Source organism: Patagioenas fasciata, chromosome 3, assembly GCF_037038585.1.
Source record: "Patagioenas fasciata isolate bPatFas1 chromosome 3, bPatFas1.hap1, whole genome shotgun sequence".
Classification (NCBI taxonomy): domain Eukaryota; kingdom Metazoa; phylum Chordata; class Aves; order Columbiformes; family Columbidae; genus Patagioenas; species Patagioenas fasciata.
The window spans coordinates 10,299,948-10,319,440 of record NC_092522.1 but is presented as its reverse complement, the minus strand read 5'-3'; the positions used below and the strand labels follow the sequence as shown (position 1 = coordinate 10,319,440).

The 19,493-nt window shown below is 53.0% G+C and overlaps 2 protein-coding genes across 14 annotated transcripts in view; one reads left to right on the top strand and one right to left on the bottom strand.

Annotated features, from left to right (window-relative positions):
* The first annotated feature begins 1,543 nt into the window (after window positions 1-1,543).
* On the top strand, window positions 1,544-6,221 carry OTX1 (orthodenticle homeobox 1). Its single transcript, XM_065835055.2, has 4 exons — window positions 1,544-1,727; window positions 2,915-3,399; window positions 3,956-4,107; window positions 4,814-6,221. Exons 2-4 carry the CDS (start codon window positions 3,303-3,305, stop codon window positions 5,564-5,566), a joined length of 1,002 nt encoding a protein of 333 aa, XP_065691127.1. The 5' UTR covers window positions 1,544-1,727; window positions 2,915-3,302; the 3' UTR covers window positions 5,567-6,221.
* A 4,838-nt stretch (window positions 6,222-11,059) lies between these two features.
* Window positions 11,060-19,493, bottom strand: part of WDPCP (WD repeat containing planar cell polarity effector) — a 157,421-nt gene continuing 148,987 nt past the window's right edge. For 11 of the 13 annotated variants that reach the window (XM_071805737.1, XM_071805738.1, XM_071805735.1 and 8 more), the window contains one exon: window positions 11,060-12,082. In XM_071805737.1, the coding sequence (XP_071661838.1) occupies window positions 11,991-12,082 (92 nt within the window). In that variant the 3' untranslated portion in view covers window positions 11,060-11,990. Of the gene's footprint in view, window positions 12,083-18,270; window positions 18,300-18,321; window positions 18,833-19,493 lie in introns of those variants that run through there. The other 2 variants (XM_065834353.2, XM_071805743.1) reach the window with 2 other exon arrangements.

Sequence of the window (19,493 nt, the reverse complement as noted above, 5' to 3'; positions counted from 1 at the left end):
GCTGCCCCTGCCCTTCCTCGTCGGCGGGGCCAGGGGGACGCGCGGCCCAGCCCCCTGCCCGCCCGCAGCCTCCGCCCGGCCGCCGACCTTACCTGGGCGCAGCGGGGAGGGTGCACGCTCCGTCCGGCAGAGGGAAAGGGGGGTTGAGGGGGGCCGGGACCGTCAGCCCCGGGGGGCGGCGAGCCCTGCGCCCGCCCTGCCCGCAGCCCCTCGCCGAGCCTGCGGGGAGGCGCCCGCAATTGGGGACTAGGCAACCGCGGTGGTTGCGGGGAGCGTTGTGGGGGTACACATACCCCCCGGTGTGGGGGGCGGCTGCTGCCCGCCAGGACCGGGGCTTCCCCGGCGAGGCGAAGTGATGAGGAGGCGGCGGGGCCGCGGGAGCGCAAACCGGCCCGGGAACTGCCCGGGCGGGATCGGGGCAAATCGCGAGGGGAAGGGGAGCCGAAAAGGGGGGAACTGCCCCCCCCCCCAACCCTCCCTTCTCCCTCTTCCTCCTCTATTCGCTTTTTGTGAATGGGCCGCGGCGCCTTTGTTGCGGGACGAAGTGCTCGTGTCGCTGACTTTTGCGGGCGAGCGGAGGAGCTTGTAAAGCTCCTCGTCTCTCCCCTCCTCGGCCCATCGTCTCCCTCCCGGCCTGATCAGACGGCTCCCTTCTCGCCCGGGAAAACGTGAGGAAGAGAAGAAAAATAAAATACCATGGGGGAGAAAGAAAACTGCGCTTTGGTCGGGGCCGGCGGGCAGCGCCTTTGAACATTAGCTCGCTTTCAGCTCCAACTGCAATTAGAGGGAGTTGATTTGAGGAGACCAACAAAAGCCGCGCATCCGAGCCCTCGTTACAGGTCCGGGACCGCTCCGCTGCCCGTGCGGCTGGAGCGCCCCGCTCCGCGCTCCCACGGACCGACCCCGCCGCTCCGCGCCTGCCCCGCGCCGCTCCGCTTTTGCCGCCGCTGCGGGCAACGAGTCGGGCTGCGCGCAGCGGTGCGGAGCGGCGCGGACGGGTGGGTCCCGTTCTCCCCCCCGCACCCGTCTCTCTGCCGCCCCCGGGCCGCTCCCCGCGGCGCGGTGCAGCCCCTGAATTCAGGACACGCGGGGAAAGGTGCGGCCGCTGGTTTTTAATTATTATTTTAAAGCACAAAGTTTGGGCGAACCTCCAGACGCCGGGGGGGGGGCCGGGACCCCGCCTCCTCCCGCTCCCCACACCGCCTCCCCCCCCAGCAGCGCCCGCCGCGCCGGTGCAGGCAGCAGCCGAAACTTTTCCGCGGTGCTTTCGGCCCGCGGGGGCGCGGAGCGGCTCAGGGGGCTGCCGGGGGACACAGGCAGACTTGCGCGGTCGCGGAGCGGCTACCCTCGCACAACTTCTCTAACGATTCCCACCCCCTATCCCCTCCGCGGAGGTTGCGCGGGTCCTGCGCACCCACCCCTTCCAACGCCTTGCTCCGCCGGCCACTTCTCGGAGCCGCAGGGCCCGGGCCGGGCGCGTCGGCACCGGGTGCGCGGGGGAGCGCGGAGAGGCGCGGAGCGGGGTGGGGGGGGGCGCGGAGGGAGCCGGCGCCCTGCGCTGCCATTGCCTGGGCGGCTGTCAGTCAGGCGGGGAGCGGCCGGGGATTGGCGCCGGGCTGGTTACGCAGATGCTTTGCGCGCACATACAAGGGTAGGGCCGGGGGTAGGTGATCAATCCTCATCAGGGCCAGGGCTCCATCGCCCCGACAGCGCGGGCCGCTGGCAAGGTAACGCGGGGCGCCCCGACAAGTTGGGGGTCCGCGGTTCGGCTTCGGGCATCGCCCCCCCCGACCCCCTTCCCCAGACTGCCCCTCACCTGCCTGACCTCCCCCTACTCTTCCCCCCACCTCCTCCGCGCCCCCCGCCCGCTACCCCCCTGCACGCAAGCCCCCGCTACGGCGGTCGCTCCGCAGGTGGCCGCGCAGGTGAGGCGGGCGGGGGCGGCGGGCACCGCGCTCCCCGACGGGGCGGGCGGCGGGACGGAGCGGGCCGGCGGCACCGCGCCCGGGGTGCGTATGTGTGTGCAGGGGGTGGGCACGGCCGGGCTGAAGCTGCCCCGGGATTTTCCTCGTTCTCTTTTCTTTTTTTTCTTTTATTTCTCGCTTTCTCCCCTGTCGCCGCCCGGGACGGTCCCGCTCCGCCGTGCTCTTCGGCAAAGTTATGCAACGCTGGGTCACGGCGCTGCCGCCCGACCTGCGACCGGCCCCGGCCTGCTGGGGGCTGCCCGTCACCCCCACTCCGCGGGCCGGGATGCCCGCGATGCCGCCGCGGGGGGGGTCCCGGCCTCGGCAGAAGGGGCCGCCCCCGGGTCTCGGCGGGGCCGCCCGGGGTCTCTCCGCCCCTTTCTCCCGTCCGCGTTTATCTGCTGCTTTTTGCCACCGAGCCCGGCCGCTGCTTCCCGAGCCGGCGGCTGCCGTGTCCCGTGTGTCCCCCCCCCGGTTCTGCCGGAAGCCCCCCCAGCCCCGGAACGGGCCCCGCCGCTGTCCCGGCCCGGGCTGTCGGCGCCGGCCGCCCGCCCGCTCGGGTGCCTGCGCGCTCTCTTTTCCTTTTTCCCTTTATAACTCTTATCCATTTCTAATTAAAACGTCCCTGTCTGCTCGCTTTTAAATTAATTATACTTCCCTCCTTTGGCACCTCCTTTTGATTCCTAATCCAATTATCTTTTTAAATAATTGCTTTATCTCTACCCATCGCCGGGCACTGTTGCCTCTCGCCACTTGCACGCAACTCGTCTTCGTTTAAAATAAAACCAAATAATAATAATAATATTAATAATAAAAAAATTGCAATTGAAGGCCGTCTGCCCGGTGCCCCGGCGCCGGGGTGCGCGCAGCCACCAAGTTCCCGGGGCGCCCCTCGGCAGGACTCGGGGCGGCCGGACCCCTAACTCGCCTCTCTCTTGCTCTCTTCCCAGGCGCTCCGGCCTCGCCTCTACGCGGGGAAGAAATCCGTCTTTTTGTTTCCCGGTCCTCGTTGTTGTTTTATTTATTTTTTTCTTTTTTATTTTTTTTTTCCCTTCCTTTTGCCGGCGATCACTCAAGGACGGCGCGGCGGTGACGGCGGGACGGACCGAAAAAAACTCCTTTTATACTGATTTTGTGCTCCATTTTTTAATCGTTGTTGGTTTTTAAATTTTTTTTGCCTCTTGTTTGGGTTTTTTTCGGGGGTTGTTTTTGTTGGGGCTTATTTTTCCCCCTTCTTTTCCCACCTCCCCACCCCACACATTTGATTTTTTTATTATTATTATTTTATTTTTTAAATTTTTCTGCGGGACTTTGGAGGAAACGTGCCCGGCTTTTAGCATGATGTCTTACCTTAAACAGCCTCCTTACGGCATGAACGGGCTGGGGCTGACGGGCCCCGCCATGGACCTGCTGCATCCCTCCGTGGGGTACCCGGGTGAGTGTCCCGCGCTGCAACCCCCTCCCCACCCACACGATTACCCACGCACGCCCTGGCGGGTCCTGCCCGGGAGCAAGCAGAGGGAGAAAAACTCCATCCCGGGAGGGTTTGTAGGAGTCCATGGGGCCACACAGTTTGGGGTGGGGTGGGGGTGCACCCCAATTTGCCCATAGCCTGGGGTGGGAGGGGAGGACAGCAGCTGAATTTCCTCCTGTTCCCAGGGCTCCTTCATTCCTGCGGGGATTTTTCAAGATTAAAAAAAAAAAAAAGTAGATCTATTTAAACACAACGAAATCTCTCTGCTGCTGCTGCCGGGGCCAGGCCTGACTCTTCCCCAGTCCCGCGCCACTCGCCTGGGCTGCAGCGGGGCAGGGTCCGGCCCCGGCGGGCAGCACTGGCTGGGTTTACAGGTGGCACTGCCGCTTGTCGGGCTCAGAGCAGGGGATGCTTCTCAGGCCCCTGCCCCGGGGGTACTGGGATTCCCATGCTGGGGATGCGGTGCGGGAGATGCGCAGGGACCTGGCGTGACTGGCGTGGCGGTGCTTTTCCCCAGCCACCCCGCGGAAGCAGCGGCGGGAGCGGACCACCTTCACCCGCTCGCAGCTGGACGTGCTGGAGGCGCTTTTTGCTAAGACGCGCTACCCCGACATCTTCATGCGGGAGGAGGTTGCCCTGAAGATCAACCTACCTGAATCCCGAGTCCAGGTACTGGCTTGGCACGGGGGGCATCCCGTGCCGTCACGGGCTGGGTGGGATGTGAGGGCAGCCTGGCTGGGCTGGCACAACTCAGACCCGGCTCTCCATCCGGGCTCATCCCAGTTTCCTTGGGGCTGGGATGCACATGAGGTCCTGACTGCTTGTCTGTCCTGCAGTGGGGGCATCTGGGCAGTGGGGGACTTTTATTTTTCTTTTTTATCCTCTTTTTGTTAATTTTATTTTTATTTTTCTGTTTCCCTCCACGTGCCCCTGGATGTAGCAGCCCCACTGCTTGGGTCCTTCCCGGGGTGCTCCCTCTGGCACTGGTCCCCACATAATGATGCCCAACAGGGTGGGATGTGCAGGCAGCACCCCATTCAGGGTCTGTCTCCCAAAATCATCTTTTTTCTCTGTGCTGGGAACATGTATAAGCTGGGACATTCTAGCCGCTGGCCCTGGGCATCCTTGTTTGGGGCAGGACGTGGGGTGGCCTGGATGCCAGGCGGGACTTTTTTTTCCCGAGGTGCAGGGGAGTGTAGCGCTAATGGCTGGGTGTGGGTGCTGGGAGAACTGGTGCTGGGGTGAGGTTGGCAGGGTGCTCCCAGAGTGAGGAGGAGCGGCAGGGCAAGTGGGGAGTCCTCTGGGCCCACTGCTCACACCACCGCCCCTCCTTGTTCCGCTGCTCATTCCCCTGCACCCCATTTACTCGTTCCAGGTCTGGTTCAAGAACCGCCGTGCCAAGTGCCGGCAGCAGCAGCAGAGCGGCAGCGGGGCCAAAAGCCGTCCGGCCAAGAAGAAATCCTCACCGGCTCGTGAGAGCTCGGGTTCGGAGAGCAGCGGGCAGTTCACACCACCAGCAGCCGCCTCCAGCTCAGCCTCTTCTTCCTCCTCCAGCTCTGCCTCATCAGCCCCAGCAGGTGCTCCAGCATCTCTCAGCACCCCGGCATCATCCATCTGGAGCCCGGCTTCCATCTCTCCCGGCGCTGCGCCGGCGGGGGTGACAGTGCCTGAGCCTCTGCCGCCGGCTGCTGCGTCCTGCATGCAACGGGCTGGCCCCGCCGCGGCGGCCACCTCTGCCAGCTACCCTGTCTCTTACGGCCAAGGCGGGGGGTACGGGCAGGGTTACCCCACACCGCCCTCCTCATCCTATTTCGGGGGTGTGGATTGCAGCTCCTACCTGGCGCCCATGCATTCCCACCACCATCCCCACCAGCTCAGCCCCATGGGTCCCTCCTCGGTGCCTGGCCACCACCACCACCACCCGCTGAGCCAGAGCTCAGGCCACCACCACCATCATCACCATCACCACCATCATCAGGGTTACGGCGGCACCGGGCTGCCCTTCAACTCCTCCGACTGCCTGGATTACAAGGAGCCTGCCGCCGCTGCCTCCTGGAAACTCAACTTCAACTCCCCCGACTGCCTTGACTACAAGGACCAGGCATCCTGGCGCTTCCAGGTCTTGTGAGGGGCTGACTGCTGTCCCCCAACACCACCACGGGCCCCCAGCTTGGGGTCTTCCCACTGCCTCTCAGGCAGGACTCTGGCTCTGGCTCTTCCTCCTTCTCCTCCCCCTCTTCGTTAGCAGTGGTGATGGCCCTGACGGGAGTCTTGCCACCCCCATCCCTACTGACTGATATTTATTTGCTTCCCGTGCCCCTTCAGTGGGTTCATTATAATTATTATTTTTTTAAATGCAACAGAAGAGGAGTTAAAAAAAAAAAGCCTAGCGTCTCCCCTGCTGCCCCCCAGGCAGAGGCGCAGGCTGGCTCCTGCCCTGCCAGTGCCCCCCAGCTTCTGTGGGGACCCTCGCCCCCTCTGAGTGTGGGACCCCCCAGCTCGCCAGTCCTGTACAGCCTCTTGCTGCTGGGAGCGGCAGGAATGATGTAAATACTTGGTCCGTTCCAGTGACCATGATTATTTTTAGTTGATGCTGTTGGGTGGCATTTATCTAGAGTCTAACAAGGAACAGAACTTTAAAAAGAAAAAATCTTTTTTAAATTTTAATTTTCTTCACTAAAAAGGAATCTCCCTGTTTTGCGTCCTCCGTTCGTCCTGGAGGACTCTGTGCGAGCTCAGCCGTGCTATCCCAGGGCTGGGGCAGTGGGAGGAGGGGCAGCAGTCCGGGGTGGGGGGGGAAGGGCTGCCCGGCTCATCCCCAACCTGCAGACCAAAACTGCCAAAACTTTTGGAAAACAAAAACAAGAAAACCTTTAAAAAATAATAAAAAGGAAAGAAAAAAAAAAGTTTTGGTTTACTTTTTTTTTTGGGGGGGAGGGATGCAGGGGAAAGCAGCTCTGCTTTGTGGTCGGGGGGACATGACTTTCTGGAGGTATTTTTTGGTTTGGTTATTTTTTGGTTTTTTAGCCCCTTCTGTTGGTGAGTTTGCGGGTCGGGGCTGCAGCCCTGTCGCCCGGTAGCCTTGCCTGCGCCAGGCTTGTGCTTCTTCAGCGGCTTCGCCCTGTAGGGGGAGAGGGGCTGTGTATGTGATTTTTGATGCCGTAACCCCACACTTACCCCTTCCACTGTAAGGCAAACTGCCCCTCTTTCCGTGCCCCGCCCCCAATAAAATCCAAACTAATCAATGTGGTGGTGTCCTGTCCTTCCTCCCCTCTGCCTCTTCTTCTCCAGGAACTTCCCTGGGTGGTTGGGAAATGCTTCGTGGGGGTCCCAGCAGGATGGGCAGGGGGTGTGTGATGTGAGTGCTTTGGAGGGGGGGCCACTGCCACCTCTGCTGGTGAGTGTGAACTGGAGACTGGCTTTTGCATTAATCGACATTGTTAATTGGTTACCGATTTATTGCTGCACCCTGGTGCCGGTGGGACCTGTGAGACGGGCAAAGCGCTGTCTGCAACAGCAAAAACCCACCCAGTGGGGTGACCCCTCCCAAACTTGAGACCCATGGGCAGGCCTGCGCAACAGGGGGGTGCAAGGACCCCTCTAGATGTAGAGCCATGCAGACAGACAGACAGATCTCTGTCCCCCCTGTGCCGGGGGGGATGTTCGGCACTGGCGCTTCCAGCCCTGGCTCCCGGCATTTCCCTCCACAGCTGCTGCTGGCTGATACAGCCAGGGAGGCAGGGGTGAATTATTTCTTGTGGTAATCTCCCCCGCTTCCTTTTTTTTTTGTCTCCTCAGACCTTGCCTGCAGTTGTCAGAGGCTGCCCGGTGGTGCTGGGACAGTTCCCACAGACCTGGAGCCACTACCATCCTGCTTGGGCCATTGATGGCACTGGTCAGAGGGGAGAATCCCAAAATTTCCATCCTCTCTGTGGTCTTGTAGTAGTGCCTAAGGCCATGCCATGTACCTCCATCCCTGGTGTCCCCAAGCATCCCTGGGGCAGCTGGGATTGTGGGGGGTGTTGAGGCACCGACATGCTCCTGGCAGCCGCTTTGGGGAGGGGTTTGCACCTCCCTGTGTCCCCTCCAGCATCCTGGTGGGGTGCAAACAGGGCCAGCAATGTGCTGCTGTGGCTGCTGTGGAATGCACTGCAGTGGGGTTGCCCCCAGGGTCACAGCCATGGCACAGCCCCAAGGCGGGAGCCGGAGCAGCCGATGACCTCCAGCACCCACACTGCAGCAGGGAGAGACGGGAGGTGATGGGTGCAGCCAAGTCCGTTTCAGGGGTTTTTTCTTTAAATGTCTGTTTTCCTTGTTGGCTCCTTCAGTGCATATATGTAAGTACTTATATATATATATATATCAATACATACAAAATAATGGTTCTCTTCTGCAAGCAGTAGCAAAGCACACATTACATCAAAGGGTGTCTGTACAGGCAGTGTGAGAGAGGACCAGGTGTGCTGAGTATGGGTACCACCAGCCTCTCTTTTAAAGGGAAAAAGTTATTGCAGTCCTCCTGGAGCTGTAAAAGAGTTAAGTCTGAGCTGGACACAAAGTGAAGTTGCCTTCTCAAATTTACTAAGCACCTGAGAGACAAGAGCCAGCAAGTGCATAACGCACCCCACTCCCTGCCACCCCTCTCCCCCATTCATTTCTTTAAACAAAAATGACACACACTTTACCTTCCTTAATAGATGTGGCATGTAGGGATATGGTTTAGTGAGACTTACCAGTGTTAGGTTTATAGTTGGACTTGATCTTAAAGGTCTTTTCCAACCTAAATTATTCTATTAAAGTTGAATTTCATTATAACGCAGTATATGCGCATATATATATATATATATATATATCAGTGTTGCCGAGACACATGTGGGGGGGAAGCCTGAATTTTACTCCCTTGGTTTTGGTGACATGGTCCTAAACCTCTTCATCCACTGTCCCACAGTGCAGCTGGGTCCAGGATCTGTTTCAGAATTCGGGTCTCTGAGGGGTGTCCACATCCCCCAAGGGAATCCCCCGTCCATTCTGGGCATCCAGCAGCACCCAGTGCCGCAGCCTGGTTGCTTATCCAGTGTCCCCCACACCACAGTTTGGGCTGTGGGCATTTTCCAGTCCCGCTCATGCAGACTTGGAGCACAGCAGCAGTCGCTGAGCCTGGCTGGCGGTGGGGGCACGGAGGAGACTTTTCCTGATCACATCAAATAATGGATTTGCCCTCAACGGCTGGCTTAATTTTTTTATTTTTTTGTTGCATTTCTCCCAGCCATGGAGTTTCTTTGAAGGTCAACGAGCACAACTCGAGTGGGAGCAACCGCTTTGCTGGAAAACAATTAAAACTGAGTGGTTTTTTTTTTCCTCATATTAGGTAAACCTTCCTGGAAAAAAATCCCTGGTGACTAACTAGCATGTTGCCTACCGGTCAGGCCTCGTCCTCCTTCTGCTGCCTGTGGGTTGGTGCCAGCAGCGTGGGCAAGATGTGACTCATGCCGTTCGGCAGGTGAGCTGGGGAGAGTCATGTCCGTCTTTTGGGGGTGCCCACTCTCCCCCCAACCCCATTTCACCAGCAGCACGCCCACACTGCTGGGACTTGGGCGGCAGAGCAGAACTCTCCCACCATGGGCTCCCCTGAGGCTTGAACAGGCGCTGCTGCACCGAGCACAAGTCTTGGCAGGTACCGCGGCACAGTTGCTGCCTGGTGCCCGGTGCTGGGAGCAGGCACCGGCGGGATCACGGGGCTTTCTTGGGGCAGACTGGTTGTGAAACAGCTGCCTGGGTAACTCAATGCCTCACGCCTGAAGCAAGAAGGCGATTGGGTGCTCGGCTACTATTATAATAGTATTATTTATTTTTAAAGAGCATTTGCTGCTGGATCATGGTGCTGCACTGAGCACACCGGTGGCCCAGGGGCTGGTGCTGAGACATCGGGTTACCGGGCACAAGTCTGGTGAAGCTCTTGTCTCTTGCCCGAGTGCTGGCACCTGCTCCAAAGGCACCTGGTGCTTCCCTGCCAGTAAGTCATGGGCCAGAACTTGGGAAGGAAAAGAGGGACAGAGGGGAGAGAGTCCTATCCAGCTTGGGCTGCCAGTATTTTTTATGCTTGGTGTACCACAGGGCTGAAACAATTCATGATTTCTTTGCTGTCATCAGAGTGTTTGCTCCGAGTAGAATCCCCTCTTGGTAAGCTTTGCTTTTAAACCCTCCACATGTGGTAGAGCCAGACAGTGATTTGAACATCCTGAGAAGCACCCAGCCATGCAGCAGTGGGAAGGGTTGATGCTGGCTGGGTTGACCAATTGCCAGTTCGGGTACAGGATATGCTTTGTGGATGCAAAGTGTTATGGCTGAGCATGTTTTAAATTACTAAAAAATTATAATTAGAAATTATAAATTTTGGGAGGTGTACCCGCTAACACAGCTTATTACGTTTATTTCGTAGACAGCCTTTCTGGCAGGGCGCAAAGAAAACAGATGATTACAGCTGAATAAGGAGCCATTGCTCCCAACCATTTGTGGTTTTCCCTGTGATGACCTCTACATTAGCCAGTCACTAATTCATGCACTTTGAGTAGCAGTTAGCGCACATAAAATCCCACATTGGTTCCAAACCTTTTTTTGAATTTGTTAATAAAAATCTGCCAGTCTAACTCCAAGCCAAGGAACCTGCTATACTGGAGAGCTCTTCTTTCATGTCGTATGGCCAAGCACAAAAAGCTGAGCAGAAAAAGGAGGGTGAAAACGGTCAGAGGGCTGAAGCCTAAAGGAAAACATATGCCTATTTCCAGTTAAATCCCTTTAAATCCCTATTCAACCCTTTTTTTTTTTTTCCTCAGGACAGACAGGACTTTTCCAAGAAAGCCATGAGAGGATTTTTTTTTTTTTTTTAATTTTTATGAAAAACTGTGATTTTAGGAAACAGCATTCTGGATCTTATGTACATTTCTAGTATCACTTCCTGTATATTTTTAAGCTGAAATCCTCTTAGCATGCAAAGTAAATAGATTATGATATACTGAAGGATTAAGAATCACTGTCTGGTGTCAGATTAATCCCTCATATAGACCATCACTTGTACTGACAGAAATATGGCTGCAATTCAGCAAAATAGCTGTACGGCAAAGCAACGCATCGCAGCATCTTATGCAGAACAAACGCGCGATAGCTGCCGTCCATCGTTGCGCTGTGTGTATTTCAGAAATTAAATTTACATCTATAGGACACTAAAGGCGTGCTCACCTCCGAGTGCTGTGTGAAGCACAGCCATTACAGGCACAGCTCTGCGCCGAGAGGTGACGCAGCAGCCTGATCTGTTTCAAAGCTCTCTTTATTAATTTTTCCCTGTTGAGTGTACAAAAGCCTATCCATTGCAGCTCATTCGCTCCCTTCAACCTGCAAAGCAAAAAGTCTTCTTCGAATATACTTGTGGAAAGGCACCAATTTGGATAAAGTGCCAAAACAGGTTGGGAGTTTTTCTAGTGAGATCAAAATCACCTGTCGTGCAGCAGAAATTCAGTAGGATTTTGGCTTGTAGAGGAAAATGGCTGATCAACAACGAACACAAATATACTATCTGGATAAATGCGGAATTTTTCTTAATAAAGTACTTCTAACGGCTGGCAGGTTTGTTTTTTATTTTACACTGTGCTTTTATTTTCAGTCCATTCATTGTACAAATTTGTTGGTCACACAAAACCGTTTTCAAGAAGTTCATGGGCTTTGGGTTGTAACTACCCAATGCTCCCAAAAAACACCAAGCTTAACCCCCACACGTGCCTACAGTAGAGTCCAAAAAATCTGCGTCCGTACATGTTGCACCTTATTAGGTGGTGGGAAGACAGACCTGTGATGATGCTTGCCCCTCTTCACTGTCACAAAAAACCTAGAGGTCTCAAACAGGTGACGTTACCTCCTCAGTACATTTTCTCTTCCTGGTTAGAGGCGGCAGATTAAAATCTGGACTCCAATGGAATGATGTTCAAGAGGCTCCGCATCTTTTTTTCAAGGCAAAATAATGGCTATTCAACTAAGATGATATATCTAGATATGAAAATTGAGAGCATTCTCCGAAAAATGCTGCCGACTGTGAAAGACTGCTCTTTCACAGGGGTATCCTGAGTGAAGATTTTATCTGCTGGTATCTCAATAGGACGGTTTTCAGAGCCTTAAGTGGAAATTCAAATCTGCTTCCAAGCGAAGATTGTTAAAATATATAATGCACAAAGAAGTACAGACTTTCCCCTGAGAAGTTTATGCATTTGTCCAATAATCCCCCCTCTCAAATTATTCAGCATTGCATTTGTACAATAAATGGGGATCTGCAATTACTTGTTTTTTAAATGTCTTTGAACAACAAAATGAAAATGTCATCAAATCACCCTCCATAAGCAAACATGGAACAGTTCGTGCACGAACACATTCATGCTAACCAAGAAATAATTTGGATGTTTAAGGGCGGCACTTTTTATAAGCCTGGCGTTTTGTCTTCTGCATGGTTGGATTCAGGGATGGCTGGAAGGTCTCTGAAGAACTTGCTGTGAACTTCACCATCTCAGTTAAGTTTCTCCTTCTTTGTTTTGGTAGTGAAGGGGGTTCCCATTCTTGGTCACACCAGCCCAAAGTGCACCAGTTTGAGAGACCCACTCTCCTGCAGGGGAAAAGACAGGCACGATCAGGCAGGCGGCAGGGACAGGCAGAGTCTTCTGTCCCACTTTGGCCTGGGAATGGAGGATGCAGCCCTAAAGCTCTGGAGACGGCCTTGTTGTGCAAGGTAAGGCACCTCTCCGCTATGTGTTAAGCTCCTTTGCAACCCCCTCCCCTGCTGCTCTTAGGGAAACCAGGGGCTGCAGCTCCAGCTCATGGTGTCCCCTGTGGTGGACATGGGGTTAGGATATGAGGGCCTGGGAGCCGAGGCTTCACCTGCCCTTGAGCCCCCCTCCCTGGTGCCTGGAAGCTTACTGGCAAAAGTGAAACTTTAGATTTTTGTTACCTTTTAATTAAAACATACTGTGAACACCACAAGGCCGGGTTAACGCCAGAGGGTAGCAAACCAGGTTTTCAAAGTTATAGAGTGATGGCATTTTGCATTCAATGAAAATATGTACTTTAAGCACAAATCCACTTTCTGCATGGGTGCCTGTGAAGGATGGAAACTCCAGCCCTCTGTTTTTGCAAAGGACATGACGATGGGAAGAATATGTGCCACAAATAGAGGTTATTTCATAACACGGGTCAGAGTGCCTGCAAAATGCATGAGATACTTTGCCTTGGAAAGTGCTGTAGTCTAGTGAGTCATTGCTTTCTTTTGAATTACAGATGAGTAGCCAGCCCTTCACAATGCAAAGAAAAAAACTAGGTGTGGACCTGAAAACAAAAGGAAACGTGTGTCTGTGTGTCTGGCTGGTGTGGGAAGGGGGGTGGCTGTCAGGGCTGTACCAGGCTGTGGGAGCACTGGCAAGGATGGATGGACGGGACTGGTGTGAGTGATTCCTTGACTTCAGGAAAGAGGTAAAAAAAAAATTCCCCTAAGCCTTGCAGCTTCATAAGGAACCTTCACAGAGCAGCAGCTCCATCTCATGGCATGTGTGTTTCACCACAGAGATAGAGATCGCCTTCCGAAACAGCATTCCTGCGCACAACCTCCCTACCTCAGCGCGGAGGGAGCAGTAAAAGCGTGGCGGTGCAAAGCAAGTGCTGTATAGACGCTGAGTTTTGTCTCCAGCCTGTCACTTGACACTTCCCTTGCAGGGAGATGGCAGGAGGTGGCTCTGCCACAATACAACGCCCTGTTAACTCTTGAAGGTGGTTTGAAGAGAATGAGAAAGTGTCCCTGACATCCCATCTGAGCCAGCACTTGCATTCCAGACCCCACCAGGTTATTCCAGTGTTGAAACTCGAAGTGTGGCTTCACCACTGAGACGGTTGCTTAGGCAGGTGTCTTCAAGGAGGCTATGAGTTGCCTTAGTAGCAGCCATCATGGGAGGGGGTGTGTGTACGTGCCTTGGTTTTTGGGTGGCTGCAAGCATTCTGTGGGTTCTCCTTGCTCTCTGAATGGCACTCGTTGGAATATCAAAACAAATTCAAAAGATTTTTTTTGCAGGGGAGTCATAGCAGTAAAGCCTTGAGGAGCATCAGTGGCTGAAAGTAAGGGGTGGTTCTTTTTTCTCTAGGCATGTGTCATCACCTGGTGCAGAGGGGTTTCTGCTGGTGCTTGCTCTGGGGACCAAGGGAGCAACTGGGAAGGTAAATGCAGGCTGGAGAAAACAAAACAAAACAAAACAAACCCACAAAAAGCAAACAACAAACAGAAAAACCCGACAACAAAAAAACCCCAACCAACAAACAAAAAACCAACCCAAATACATCGTATTTGACCACTCAAGGTTGTATAGGAAGGTCCTTGTTCAAGGCTCAGGGTCCTGAAAGCATCAGATAGGTTATCTGACCTGGGTTTTCTGATTTGTGCCTTTGTCTGTGGAAAGGTTAACAAGAACTCAGCTCTGCAGACCTACCTAGTCGCTTGTTTTAAAACCACTTTTCAAAAAAAACCTATTTGCAAACCTCTCTGGTCACATAAAGCAGACTTGCTGGTGGTGTGTTGGGAAGTCTGTGATGTGGCACCAAGTTTATAGAGGTGTTTAATGTTAATCAAAGGCTGAAGAGCGATAACGAATGGAACCCTCTTTTGACATCTGCATATTTTCTGATGTAGCACCCTGGCAATAAAAGAAGCCGTAATAATTTAACAAGAGTTGGATTTCATAGCACAGGAAGAGGGCTGTCCAGGAACAGGGGAAGCCAGCATTGCGGTGCTGCTGCCTATGGTAATGAGCACCTAGTCATCCAGAGAAGGAAAACACGAATATCCTGACAGGAGAGCATCCACTTGTGCCCTGGAGAGTTCAGATCTTGGGGCTTTGCATGGAAATGATGTGGTCCTGCTCTGGCAGGTGAAGGGAGGAGTGGTATGGGAAGGCACACCCTGTAATTGAAAAGCCACTAAGCCATCTTGGACCTGCAGGGATAGCAGGATGGAGGCAGTGGTTTGCTCCATCTCCCCAGGTCTGAGACAGAATGGAGGATTCCTTTAGTCTCCTGGAGTGGGAAATACAGAGAAACCTCTTCACCATGCTGCTGTATTGCTCCCAGGAGGCTATGCTTTTTCTCCTGGGGATTATTTTCAAGGGTATGATGAAGGTAGGTAAGGAGGAGAATGGGAGAGTGAAGAACAAATGAAGGAGCCACAGGGAATTACTTTAAACAGCTCTTTTTTTCAGGTGCAGACTGCCTAATTCCAGGCTGCAGGAATGGCTATGTAGAAGGACATGCCTGTTGTTTAGGATCCATAGGTACTGCTCCCTTTCACTGGAAACACCTTGTTTCCCTTGGATAGCATCATACAAAACCTTTCTGGCTGATAGGTATTTAGTTGAATGATATTATATTAAACCAACCATTTGATAGCCATAAGGCACCATTGACTTCAGCATCTCAAATTACCATAAGTAAGATCCATCTCCAGTCCAGAAACGACAGAGCAGCTGAGTTGCACATTTTCCAAAGGGTGTAATTTGTTCCGAGGTTGACAACCAAGGTGTTTGGAGGACTGTTACTGGGTGCTACTAAATGGAAACTCTTTGAAACGACCTATATAGTTTTCTCAAGATTATCAAATCACAGAATAACACAGGCCAGGAGGGACTAACTGGAGATGACCTGGCCCAACCCCTGCTCAAAGCAGCAAGAGTAGGCTGGGTCTCAAGCAGTGTGGCTCTCAAGGCCACCCCCATCCCATCTCCAGCCTTTCCTGGAGATCAGGACTGAATATGAACATCAAACCCTGATCCCACCAAACACTACATATGGGGTGCTCACTTTTCATTTACTTCTCCCCTGCTGCTTGAAGAGCCATACCCATCCGAGCCATGCATAGGGTAAGAAAAACTGCAGCTTATCCTCACTCCTCTGTCAACTACCTAGGTCATCCCCATCTTTGTCCACAGTGATGGGATCTTCTGGCCATTGCTGGTCCCAAAGCAGCCCTCACCCATCATCACCCATGCACCAAGGGGCTGCAGTGGGGACACACATGCACACATGCACGCTGCCGGGGTGAAGGCGGGTGGCCCCCGCAGTAGCATGGTCTTGCTTCCAAGACATCTCTTGCATGCTGTAGAGCTAAGGCTTTCCTCCAGAAACAAATCTTGTCCAACTGCTTGAGCGTTGTCTGGCTGTGTGACAGCCAGATGCTCTGGCACATGACTGGGAACATTTTGTTGCATGATCTTTCCAGTTTCAGGGAGGAGAAGCTTCCTCATAGCTGAGAGTGGCAGCAAACGAGGATGAGTGCTTTATGATCCACCTACAAAAGACAGAGTCCATGTCGGATATGTCCCTTCCAAGGCTTCTGTGGCCATTTGCACTGGGAATAGGTCAGTTTTGGCTCCAGCTCTTTGCCAATGAACTGGAGAAGGGGGACAAAGCAAACCATCCATCACACAGCTGCAGAGATCTTTCTGCAGAATTGACTGTGCAAGAAGGGCTGGGTTTTGGGTGTGCTCCCCTTGCGTGGCACCGAGCCCAGCATTGTGAGGGCTCCCTCTGAAGCAATGTGCGGGAAGTGGAGGTGGAAGGACGCCAGCCTGCGGGGAGCAGGAGGGTGAAAGCAAGATCTCAGGGGTGGGCTGTCTGTCAAATGCTGGCACTGATGCAGCAGGGCTGGTGATGGTGTCTGAGTGTAGAGTTGCTGCTGCTGTTGGGTTTGGGTTGGATTTGGGATGGGTTGAACTAAAGCCAGAGGTCAGTCCAGCCACAAAGCAACTGCTCTGATTTGCTAGGTGCTGGTTCCTGTGTTGGTGCAAGATTTCTGAATTTCCACACGCCATTAAAAGTCAGAACAGAACAGTGTTAGAAATGTACTCCCCGAAGTGCAAGGTTAGTGTTGGTAGTATTCAAGAAGAGCTAGGCAATGCCCTCAGACACATGGTGTGAGGACTCGATGATCCTTGTGGACTTCTTCCAACTCAGGACATTCTATGATTCTACGTTGCATGGATGGCTTTTCTACTCTGAAAAACCTGGTGTGGACAAATAGGGTCCCCCTTACTCAGGGAGTCGTTTCCCTCTGCAGCCCAAGCACCTGTCACAGCTGCTGCCCCCCTTCCCTCGGTCCCGTGAAAGGCAAAGCAGCTCTGCAGGGCTGAAGATGCCCTGTTTTCCTGTGCACAAGCAGGTCTGTGATGTGTGGTGAAACCAGAGCACCTCCACCGAGGTCACAGAGGTCACACTTGGACCCACCAGCTTTTAGCAATTGTGATTGCACAGCTGCAGTAACTTTTTTTGAACCAAAGGATACTTTAACCGCTCCCTTGTGTAAGTCCTTAATGATGTGATGGCAAAGCTTTCTTCTTTATATCACTCTCATTATATAGCCTCTACATTTGCACTCGTCGATTTTATTGTGATAGTCCAGAGCTTCCAGATAAACTTCTCGGTTTATTAATTCAACTGCTTACATGAGGGCAAGGAGCATCTTACACACTGTTCAGGGAAGGAGCTGTGGATAACCCAGCTGCAAACCCAGGAATCCCACCAATGCCTCCAGACGGTCACTGCTGCTATATTCGACTTCACTCTGTATCCTGAGGCTACCAAAGCCATCAAAAGGCCACTGGCGACATCCCTTGAGTATGGGGATTTCTCACCAGCATGACCCTGGACCGGTGAACTCTGCCACCTGCTCCCCAGCCTTTCCCCATCCTCTACCCAGTGAAAATGCGCAGGGGCCCACGGGAGGCTGCAGAGGTGGGGCCAGCACGTGTTGTTCTGCAGTGCTTCGGGACTGGTAGAACAGCTCTTAGAGCACGATTTTACTTGGCACGGTATAGTTTTGCAATGAAAGAAATAAATAAATGCCACCCTGCTTTGCTGGGAGGTTGAAGTGTTTCCTTTTTTTTTTTTTTTTTCAATGATCTGTTTGTACTGAGGCCAAGCTTTGAACACTTTGGCCTCAAAAATAAAAGTTTCAGCAAGAACCATAATTGGGAGGAGGTTAAAATAAAGGCACTCCCGTGCCTTCATCCATGCTGCCGTGAGACAGCTTTTCTCTCATGTTATTTTTTCCTTTAAAGTAGAACACAAGGAGTGCATAGGTGCTGCACGCTGCTGACTCATCAGCTCTGAAAACAGGATCACCCTATGTATGTGCTCTATACGCACCCCCACCGCCACCCAACCACCTGGGGCACCAAACCAGGCTGGGAGGGAATATTCCCACTGGAGATGGGGGTAGCTGAAGGATTCAGGGGATGGGGTAGAGTCTCCCTGCCCACATGGAGCTCTTCTCCTCCTCTCCTGCCCCAGTGAGGTTCTCACCATCTGGAAGAGTGCACACATGGGACTGGCGGCTGAGCGGGGTGGGGGGGGAAGGCCAGTTCACCTTTTTTGACAGCACCTTGCCATTAAATCAGCTTAAAGTGATCATGAAACCGTAGGGTAGCATTTCACTCCCCTCTACTGTGGTCTTGCTCGTGAAAGCACTGATACGAGCACTGGCTAGTTCATGTAAGATAAACATGGATGGAGGACAATAAGTTCTTAGGTGCCATCCAACAGGCATCGGATAATAATAATTTTCAGTTTTATGCACTGTACTCATTTCAAAGCTTCAGAGGAAGCCATGCTCTAGCAGTGCGGTATAGGAGGATTTCTACCAATTTCAGTAAGAGCCCTGCAGGCAGACAGCTTGCAGGGACAGGCTAGGGGAGTTTCAGGAAGCTGCAAAATAGAGTAAATAATAATAAGTAGAAATAAAAACATAATTCATAAATGTGTTACCTGCTCTGTAGGAACTGGTCTCAAATTTCCTTAAAAAAATAAAGGGGGAAAAAAAAGATTGCCACGTTATTTACATTCCATTGAACTCGCTGAAAAACCCAAACAAACAAGGGTACGGTATTAGGTAACTCTTTCACTTTTTTGATAGGACACAGTTACTTTATATCCTGTTCTTCAATGGATGAATTAAAATATCTAATATATTGCTTACACAAGTTCATACATGTAGGAGATGTATATTCCCTCAAATGCTACACCAAAGCAACTGTGATTTTTGCAGATAGGGCAGTATGGAGACGTGAGGCCAGCGATGGATCGAGATTCCCTCATCATCCCAGCTCGGTGGGAAGCTGTTGCAGGAGTGGGACGCAGGCACTGCAACAGAGTTGGGACTGCAGGACACCTCTCTACCTGTGCCGGGGCAGCTGTGGGTTCAGGCTGCCTCCCTCAGTGCTTGTCCTGTGTCTCAGGAGGGTTTTGCAGCCCATGTGCTGTCTGTCAGGTTGCTGCTGGAGGTGCTGGAGGATGGATCTTCATGTTACAGCTTGAGCCGAATTAACAGCTGCCAACATCAAAAAGAAGTCCTGCTGCAGGCAATGTGCTTCTGCCCCTCACTTGGTGTTGTCTGTGGTGTCCTCTGATCCCCAGGTAAGGCACTTGGGCTCAGGGGATAGATGAAAGCCCACGAGAAAGCAAACAAATAATTTTTTTGGTTGGGTTAATATGCTGGCAGCCCCCTGTGTGATCCTGTGAGTGTGGGTGGAAGCAGCTCATGAGGGGGAAGCAGGACCTTCCTGTTTTGATGGTGGAAAGCTGCTGGTTCAGCCGCACTGTAAGGTGGGAACACAGCTGTAGCTGGTTTGTTTGAAACGATCTATTTCAGTGGAACCACAGTTATGCCTTGACTTTCTGTGTCAGTGCGCCTGGAGAGCGGCTCTGTTCCTACACCCCTGTCAGTAGAGAGACGGGACACCCAGACAAAGGCAGAAGATAAAAATCCTCATCTCACCCTTTGTGCAAATACTCTTACATATCCCTGCCTCGCTGACTTTACAGGATGACTCTTTCACTATTACTTTCTTGTGCTGGACTACTCTATTATACTGTTGAATATGCTATGACAGAGATACCAAACACTGCCAAAGCAAGCTGGCTGTGTCTGTTTGCTCCAGAACCCCCTGCAGAGTTAGTGCAAATTGCTGCTTCACAGGCCACGTAACTGG